General features: G+C 30.3%; 1 protein-coding gene and 1 pseudogene across 1 annotated transcript; one reads left to right on the forward strand and one right to left on the reverse strand.

Annotated features, from left to right (window-relative positions):
* Window positions 1-334: 334 nt before the first annotated feature.
* LOC125824420 (umecyanin-like) lies at window positions 335-5,750 on the forward strand. The gene is made up of 2 exons (XM_049503794.1): window positions 335-663; window positions 5,226-5,750. Exons 1-2 carry the CDS (start codon window positions 456-458, stop codon window positions 5,588-5,590), a joined length of 573 nt encoding a protein of 190 aa, XP_049359751.1. The 5' UTR covers window positions 335-455; the 3' UTR covers window positions 5,591-5,750.
* Window positions 5,751-6,887: 1,137 nt separating this feature from the next.
* Window positions 6,888-9,109, reverse strand: LOC125824617 (blue copper protein-like; annotated as a pseudogene).
* Between the last annotated feature and the right edge of the window lie 1,338 nt (window positions 9,110-10,447).

Genomic DNA, 10,447 nt, shown 5'->3' on the forward strand with positions numbered 1-10,447 from the left:
TCTCAAATTAATTGTCATATTTCTCTTTTTGCAACTACTCAGTTTGACTCATCTTGAAATTAAATTAGAATAGATAAGCTCAACATTTATATTAAAAATTTTGATATTCAAAAACTATATGATAAGTACTATGAATTGCAATTTTTCTCATGTTAATTTGATTAAAAAAATATATTTTAAAATATTAGTCAAAAATCATATAGCAGTCTGACTCTCGAGAAGCAAAACAAGACAACTACTATGGAAGGGAGGGAGTACCTTACCCACAATCCAAGTCTGACTTTTAAATTTATAAAGCAAAAATTCTCAACTACTCCAATAGGTATTACCTTTGGCTTCTTCCCTATTTATTCAACAAAAACACACCACTAATCTAAACTACTACAAGATACAAATTAAATTAAACACAAGGGGTGGCCAAATCCATTGAGAACATATAAAAAAGTTAGATTGAGATGGAAATTATTGTGGGTACAAAATTTGGTTCATCATGTGCCAAATTATTATTGTTAGTGTGTTTGTTGTTTGGTTGTGTTGTTGAAGTTTCAGTAGGAAGAACATATATAGTTGCTGATAGTCTTGGTTGGCAAACTCCTCCTAATGGTGTTGTTACTTTTTCCAATTGGGCTAATCAACATACTTTTGTTGTTGGGGACATTCTAGGTGAGTATATATTACTTTTCTCCGATCTATTTTACTTGTCACATTTTTTTTATCAATATATTTAAAAGAAAATATTGACTAAAAGGATAATTTGACTAAATTATTTGTACTTATTCATTAATTTTAGTTCAATTCTATTTTTTTTAAATCATATTAATTAATTTCTCTCCATATGTATTAAGAGTACATGTGAAAATAAATAAATAATTATATCCTAATTTTTAAAAATGACTCAAAAATTCTCATTACTTTTTAAAATTACTTCATGTCGTTTTAAATTTAAAAAAAAAACATAAAATAAAATTGCTGATAGAAACATGATATTCTAAGAAATAGGAAAAGAAAACAATAAAAAAATTATGTTATTCCTTTTTTCAGATATAATTATTACAACCTTTCAATCTCCTTACAAAAATCATCACAAAATTTCATCGAACATGACACTTTTTAAATATAATTATAATAAATATATTTCAACCTCCTATAGAGAAATCATCACAAGATTTCACAAAACAAGACTATCCTTTTTAGTTAGCTTGAATTTAAAATTATATGAGTATCCCAACAGAGTTCAATCTTATCATCATCGCTCAATCCACAAATCCGCACAAACAAGTTCATAATCATCGTTTGGCATCATCTGGATATAAACGCTTCTATATTATTTAGGGTTGTTTTCTTCGGCAACGTTAAAAAAGTGGGTAGGAATTTATAGAGATGTTTTGGTATTAACTTTGGAAGGTATATGACACTATAATTAATTTTCCAATTAAGCTTTATTTCATACAATTAAAATCAGATTATTGCAATTAATTGTATTTTCAAATTTTCTCATCACTTTCCTTTACAACTTGATTTAATGAATTTCACACACAAGCAAGTTATTTAAATATAATCACAAGTAATTTTTTTTAATAAATTTATAATAAACAATGAATAATCAGTTATAATGAATCAAATTACACTAATGATTAATTATGTTTGACACATATCACATACACAAGCAAAAGATTCTACTTAATAGTTTTTGTTTTTATTCTTAGTGGACATTTTATTAATTAATGGTTCAATTATGCCATCGAACTATTAAAAATGACTTATTTATATCATTTGTTAAATATTTTGCTCATTTATGTCACCATCATTATAACACAGACTTATTTATGTCATTATTATTCTAACAGGGTGATTTTGTAAAACCAACTTTGCCACATGACCTCTTGTTAGAGGTCCACATCACCAAAACAAATTCATTAAAATTCTGACCCATTTAAAAAATAACTCACCCACATTTTGTTGATTTACCCAACTTAGACTAACTGAACCTCACCCATTGAATTTGGGCTGAATTCAGGAACAATTTGAGCATAAGGTAACTGTGGTGTGAGAGTGCAAATCCTTCTTTGTTACCCAATAAAATTGATAAAAAAAATAAAAAATAAAAAAGTACACATTAGGGAGTTTGATGGCACATTTTGAGCCAAAATTTATATTATTAATAATATTAGAACCTAAAAAGAATAAGTACTTGATTTCTCTGATCTATTTTACTTGTCATGTTTTTTTTCACACAATATTCCTTGAAGAAAATATTGACTAAAAGAGTAATTCGATTAAATTATATTTATTTATTCTTTGATTTTTGTTTAATGCTACTTTCTTTTTTACCATAGTAATTTCTCTTTTTATGTATTGAGTAAGAGTACAGATGAAAATTAATAAATAATTATATCCTAATTTTTAAAATAATAATAAATTTTAGATCAACTATTTTTAGTAAGCATGATAACTAAAAAAGATAAAAAAGAATAATAAATGAACTACTATGGTTATTATTGTTAAGATTAGCTTATATTTGCTGACAATAAAAGAATTTTTTTAATTAAAAAAGGTACGTTAATTTAATCAGAGATAGCAAGTTATTACTTTTTCTACCTTAATTTATGTGGTGTTATTCAAATTTTTAGAGTTGATTTTTTTTTTAAAGAAAAATAATCACTAATTCGGACATGAAATCTGATCTTGAAGCTTTTTGAAACTACAATTTGCATATTTTTAAATCATTTTAAAAACAGTATTAGTAACAACAATTGACAGTTTAAATATTTTACTAGGTATTAAAAAATGGAAAAATGTTCAAATATGTCATCGAATTTTGAGAAAAGGTTCATCTATGTCATCCGTTAAAAGTTTGGCTCATTTATGTCATTTCTCTTTGTGAAAAGGCTCATCCATGCCATTATTTGTAAACTAAAAATATTTTTTATTTTGCAAAGCCATTTTGTACACGTGGTCAATTATGATTCGTCCACGTCATTAATTAAATTATTTTTTAAAAGGGAAAAAGACGCAAATATGCCATCAAACATTGAGAAAAAAGCTCATCTATGTCATCCATTAAAATATTGGTTCATCTATGTCATTTCAGTTAACAAATAATAATGGCATGGCATGATCCTTTTCTCAAGAAAATGACATAAATTAAATAAGCCAAACTTTTAATGGATGACATAAATGAGTTTTTTCTCAAAATTCGATGGCATATTTGAGTCATTTCCATTAAAAGTTTGTGATAGAAAATAACTTAATTGACTCTTGAAATTTAAATGATGTCACACAAATATCGGCGCTAATCAAATAGATTTACCAATACCAATAATAAGTAAGTTATATTGATTCATGTTTAATCTAATTAGTATTTTTATAACAAGTGATTTGTCTTAATTTCAAAAATTTTATTTTTCTATAATTGAAGTGTTACTTACAAAAAATAATAATTAAATAACTTGTTATCATAAATTTTCTTTACGTCATCGGTGTATATAAGTAAAATTTTCTTTCATATCTTATCTATATATCCAAAAGTTAATGTAAACAAGCAGAACTCATGAGGGGAATGTTAATCAAGTTCATATATAAGCAGACTATCAACCTAATTAATGTGGGATTTTGTATCATTCTAACACTTCCTTTATGTCGAAACTCAATTAGATCATGTACAATATATTAACATGACATGAATGATCCATCTCTGATATTATATAAAGATGTGACGTATAGTCTTACCTTAATCTCAAAAGTTAGTTACAGAGATAAAATTGTTTGAATTCATATAAACAGATTATTAATTCATTTTTCAAACAGTATGAAATGTTAACTCACTCTAACACCTCTTTTAAGTCTAGACTCAATTGAAACGTGGACAATATAACATGAGGGCCCAAACAAAGAAAGATATGACTCTAACATTATATGAAAAATATGATACTTGAGGTTAACTCAACTTCAAAAGCTAACTCATGAAGAAAAAATTGTCCAAATTCATATTAACAAACTACCAATCTATTTTCCATCCAATGAGAGACTTTAACTCACCCTAACAGTTCCAAGTATAATATGTCTAATGGAAGCAACAAAGGAAACCCACAAATTCTTAGAATAATTAAGAAATAAGAAATATTCAACAAACAAATTACTTAGTCTAATAGGAGGCTAGATTAGTGCGTTACCATATCTAAATATATACTTGAATATAAACTTATAATTCTCTTGATTATGTGGCCACTCTATTTATATTAATGGTGCGTCTGTGCGATCATCCCACTAGCATGTCTAATTGAATTTTTCTTTTAAAAAAATCCTTTAATTAAATGTATGAACTAGCGTGCAAAGTACAAACTCTAAAAAATTAAATATAAAAAAACTAGGCAGCTTGCGCACACCTAACATGAATCGAACCTACAAACTGAGTATAGGATTCACAACTCAAGTTGCACAGTCTAGTATCACTGAGCTATCTCTCTTCTTTGATTTAGGTGGTTCAAAATTAGTATATATACAAAAATATTGAAAATCTACCTTATATATACGGTGTAATTTTTTGCCGAGAGGATTCGGATGAACCCCATGGCATCCACGTAGGTCCGCCCTTATATGTGAGCCACTTTTTAATAAGGAATATATGAACTCTAAATCGTAAAGTCGGGGGTATATGTATCCCTTTTCCCTTATATTAATTGTTAGACTTTGTGATTTTTTTATTAGGAAAAACTACATAAATTGGCCATAAAACTCAAAATAATTACATTGTCATACCCTAATCTAAAGTAATTCAAGAAATACTCATTCTCTCAAAAAGAAATTACAGCCTATACCCCCAAAAATTAAGACTGATAATTTTCACTTAACTGATACTAAATTTGTATCATATGTTGTATTGGTAGATAATTTTGCTTAACTGATACTAAATCAGTTTATATTGTAGTGTCATTAAGATTTCTTGTTAAGAAATTACTCATTAGTCAATAATATTATAAGAGTATATATATATTGTTGTGATATCATTAAGGTTTCTTTTCAGAAATTATTCATTAGTCAATGATAATTAATATATATATATATATATATATATATATATATATATATATATATATAGTGTAATTATTTAGTGGAGTATGAATATAAAGGGATATATGTTTATAATTATTTTGTTTTTATGAGACCTTTTTATTACTTATGTCATTTTTCAATATGTACACTTCTAAAATTTCAATTGTATGCAGACTTCAATTTCAACAGTGGAGTACACACAGCAACTAGAGTAAACAAAAATGCATTTGATAGTTGCAATGCTGCAAATCCTATAGATAATGAAACAAATGGTCCAGCAAAATTCACTCTTAATACTACTGGGGATTATTATTTCATTTGTACTATCCATTGCAACCAAGGCCAAAAATTAACGGTCAACGTCACGTTGACCGGATCCCCGTCCGGAAGCCCTATTCCCAGTTCATCTCCGTCAACACCCGGTGGTGAGTCATCTCCTCCTCCTCCTACGTCTCCATCGGGATCCGTGTCGACTAGGGTGGCTGCTTTATGTGTCATGTTAGTGCCCATTGTGTTAGCACTAACACTTTTGGCTTAGTGTTTGATATCGGAAATTATTATTTTTGAGTGTTTGAAGTTAGTATTATAAATAAACAGTTATGTGTGTGGTTTGAAGTATTGAATATGATAATAAGCGGTTGATGTGTTTGATGAAAAAATATTTGATAAATTACTTAATTATATTATGTTGGAGAAACAAGACATTGTTTTTAAGAATATTTTATCAAGAAAAATGTAACTCCAATTTTTTTATCGAAAGATAGTAAGAAAGTAAGGATAACAATATTGACAAGGGAATTAGACAACATTCGACTAGACACAAATCTTCTAAGCTAATATTTCTCAACTTTCATATCTTCCTATTTGATTAGGGGCATGTCTTTGTTAAGCTGTATGTGAATCTGAGTCATGTCTTGTCTAATCACCACGACTTTTTGAGCCTACATCTACCTCTACTTATACGGTTATACCACTATTGCCAACATTTCACACCTCCTCACTTTTCAAAATTAGTTGATTTTAAACATCTCCTATTTTATTTTTTGCTTAATAATGGAAGGATTTTATTTAATAATAATAATAAGGTTTATACCCACTATACCCAACCTCGCACATATGTTCACTTTTAAAAATAAATTGATTTTAAACTCTTCTTATATCCACTATCGTCCGCTTCTCACGCCTTATTTTTTAAAAATAAGTAATTTTAAAAGCTTGACAAAACAAACTATCAACCGGTCATAGGATTAGGATCTAACAACATGGAGCATGTATGAGTATTTTAAAATATTTTTAGGTCAAGGGGTTGACCCATTAGATGTGAAATGGACCATGGAAGCTCACCCACCCCCCTTTGGACATTTTTGCACCAATTATATATATAATATAAATACATATCTTTTTTGGATTGTCAATAATGCTGTTCTTGTGATTAAAAATAAAAATAAATCGAAACATCTATTTTGGACTAACTTTGTCCGATTGGGTGGGTTGTTGATATTATTATAATTATATTTTAGAAAGAAAAAAAATATGTTACGTACATCGGATAATTGGAAAAGGAAAAGAAAGTAGAGTAGAAATAACATTAACTAACTACTTTTCAACGTTATTATTTAATTTTTATTTTTTAAAAATAGTCATTCTCATCGAATTTCAAGTTTCACATATGAAGATTGATCATGACAATATCATGAAGTTTCACCTGTAGATCGATATTATATTTGTCATTTAAATACAATAAATTCAGCTTTATCAGTAAAAAGGATACAACAATACAAAAAAAAGAAAAAGAATCAATGCAAAAACTAAAAAATTAAATACTATAGTACTCTCTAATTTAACAACCTAACTAAGGCAAATGACAAGAAAGTGAGTGGCAAAGCAGCAAGAACCAAAGATGGAGCTGAGGCACTTGGTGCTGGTGGTGAATTGACCGGAGAATCGCTCGATGGCACGGTGGGGCTGGATGGTGTAGATGCGGTGGAAGGCGTGGGACGGTCACGTCAGTACCGGTGACATTGATGGCTAATTTTTGACCCAATGAACAGTGTCTAGGGAATGTACACATATAGTAATGTTCACCAGAATTTGTGAGTCTAATTCTGGTTGGACCATTGGTAATTGTGTTTATTGGAGAAGTTGTGTTACATGAGTCATAAGATGCCTTGCTAACCATTGCAACATTGTGTGTCCCATTCAAAAAATTGAAAACTACATTTTAAAAAATAATTATTATAAATGGAGCAATCATAGATCACAATGAGTCAATGTCTATCATAATTGATAACCTGATAAAAATCATAAATGAAAAACAATAGAGTTGAATTGTAGTGCTTACCAAGAGTATCTCCAACTTTGAATGATTTGCCATTAGCCCATCTTTGATAAGTATTTGGGCCACTAGTAGGAACACTCCAACCCAAGTTATCTCCAACAATATAAGTTTGGGCTACACTAGTAGGTGCAGGTGCCGTTGCCGGAGCGACCGACACGGATGGGGCTGGAGCCATCACCAGGGTGGTGTTGGGTGGAGTGGCGGGGGCTGGCTAAGGAGCGGGAGAGGCGGAACCGGAGACGTTAATAGCCAATTTCTGGCCTAATGTACAATGGCTTGGAAATGTACAAAGATAGTAATGTGATCCAACAGAGGTCAATGTAATATTTGTTGGGCCATTAGTAGAAATTGAAATTGGGCTTGAAGTATTGCATGAATCAAAAGCTCCTTTTGACACTTCAGCCACACAATGTGATCCAGTTCTAAAATTAAATACTGCATGAAAAAAAAGTTCAAATTAAATTTATTACGTTAAAAAATCGCGAAAAGTATTGATTTTGATTTTTTAAAACATATTTATTCTAAATTCACCGACTCTAAATCGTGAATTTGGCATGATTGTTAGGTGGGGAGTATGGACTAGTATTATCTAACTATATACATAAAAGTTGAATGGAATGTAGTGTGTCTAAAAAAATATATATAGCTGTCATAACTTTGTAAGTATTTGGCACTACATATGACAAAATATATACTACTATTAATTGAATAAAAACAATATAAGTGGGAAGGAATCTAGGTGCTAATAAAAAAAGTAAAAGGTGGTATCACCCAGTACCCATAAACACTATTTTAGAGTAAATAAACATAGGTAACGAAAAGCAACACAAAGTGGAAATTTTGGTCGAGTTTACATAAGATAAATACAAAATAAAACTTCTTAAGATAGGAGGATTTGTAATCTTGAATATAAATCAGGGTAGGATGACCAATTACAGAAGATGTATATAATTTAAACTCATTAAAAATTCATGTTAGATTGGTAACTTAAATAATTCAATGAAATATAGTAACTAACATGATATCACATACTAAAATTCACTAAATAGTACTTCCTCCATTCTAATTTATATGATTCGTTTTCTTTTTAGTTAGTCCTAAAAAGAATGACATATTTTAATATTTAGTAATAAAATGATTTATAGCTAGAAGTATTTTTTATTTCTTAAATTCAGTGTCAAATCAAACTACATCACATAAATTGAGACGAAGAAAGTAGTATACTAACCAAGAACGTCACCGACGGCAAAGGTTTTCCCAGCGGCCCAGGTGGAATAAGAGGCGGCGCCACCATTAGGAACGGTCCAAGCCAAAGTATCACCAACAACATGAGTTTGTTGTGCCATTGAAACACTTGTAAAATTTCAAATTGTATGCAGAGTTCAATTTCAACAGTGGAATACACACAGCAACTAGAGTAAACAAAAATGCATTTGATAGTTGCAATGCTGCAAATCCAATAGATAATGAAACAAATGGTCCAGCAAAATTCACTCTTAATACTACTGGGGATTATTATTTCATTTGTACCATTCATTGTAACCAAGGCCAAAAATTAACGGTCAACGTCACGTTGACCGGATCCCCATCCGGAAGTCCTATTCCCGGTTCATCTCCGTCAACACCCGGTGGTGTATCATCGTCTCCTCCTCCTCCTCCGTCTCCATCGGGATCCGTGTCGACTAGGGTGGTTGCTTCATTTGTCATCTTATTGCCCATTGTGTTAGCACTAACACTTTTGTCTTAGTGTTTTATATTGGAAACGGAAAAGGCTCAAAAATACCCCTAAACTATCGAAAATAGCTCAGATTTACTCTTAAACTATATTCTGGCTTAAAATTACCCTTTTCGTCAAAGTATTGGGTCATACTTACCCTTCTAATTAACATAAAATGTTAAGTGCCACGTGGACACCACATGGACGCCACATAAGCGTCAAACATTTCTCACTTCCACGTAGACTAATAAGATCCCTAATATCTAATTTTCATCTCATTTCTCTTAAGATACGATTTCACCCATTTCCCCTCATTTTCGCAGCTAGGATAAGAAAAGAAATCTGTGAAATCGTTTATTACCTAGCCACGAAAATGAGGGGAAATGAGTGAAATCGTATTTTAAGAGAAATGAGGGGAAATTTTGATATTAGGAATCTTATTAATCTACGTGGAAGTGAGAAATATTTGGCGCTTATGTGGCGTCCACATGACACTTAACATAGTTTTGTTAATTAGAAGGGTAAGTATGACCCAATTCTTTGACAGAAAGGGTAATTTTGAGCCATAATATAGTTCAAGGATAAATCTGAGCTATTTTCGATAGTTTAAGGGCACTTTTGAAACTTTTCAGTATTGGAAATTAACTTACTTTTTTGAGTGTTTGAAGTTAATTTTATAAATAAACAGTTATGTGTATGATTTGAAGTGTTGAACATGATAATAAGCGGTTGATGTGTTTGATGAAAAAATATTTGATAAATTACTTAGTTTATAAGTATTTTGAATATTTATCAAACTTGTAAATACGTTAAATAGTGTTTATAAGCTGAGCTAAACACGTTTTAAGTATATTGTTTATTGAAATCGGGGGATGTTCATAACTTTAGTTTTGGCTCTTTTTATATCCACTATCGCCAGCCTCTCACACCTTATTTACTAAAATTAATTAATTTTAAAAGCTTGGCAAAACAAACTATTAACCTTTATTGGCAAAAAATAATGTTAATTCCGTATAAAAGAAAAAAGGAAAAAAAAAGGAACCAATAGAAAAATTACATAAAATCGTAGTACTCTCTAATTCAACAACTTCACTAAAGCAAATGACAAGAAAGTGAGTGGCAAAGCAGCAAGAACCAAAGATGGAGCTGAGGCACTTGGTGCTGGTGGTGAATTGATCGGTGAATCGCTCGATGGCACGGTGGGGCTGGATGGTGAAGACGCAGTGGAAGGCATGGGGGCGGTCACATCAGTACCGGTGACATTGATGGCTAGTTTTTGACCCAATGAATAGTGTCTAGGGAATGTACACATATAGTAATGTTCACTAGAATTTGTGAGT

The sequence above is a fragment of the Solanum verrucosum genome, unplaced genomic scaffold (assembly GCF_900185275.1).
Source record: "Solanum verrucosum unplaced genomic scaffold, falcon-dt-bn FXZP01000022.1, whole genome shotgun sequence".
In the NCBI taxonomy this organism is placed as follows: Eukaryota; Viridiplantae; Streptophyta; class Magnoliopsida; order Solanales; family Solanaceae; genus Solanum; species Solanum verrucosum.

Excerpts from the sequence above, each read along its gene's own strand:
- LOC125824420 (XM_049503794.1), top strand. The coding sequence starts at position 456 with ATGGAAATTATTGTGGGTACAAAATTTGGTTCATCATGTGCCAAATTA. Across the intron at positions 664-5,225 it reads TGTTGTTGGGGACATTCTAG|ACTTCAATTTCAACAGTGGA; the intron begins GTGAGTATATAT and ends AATTGTATGCAG.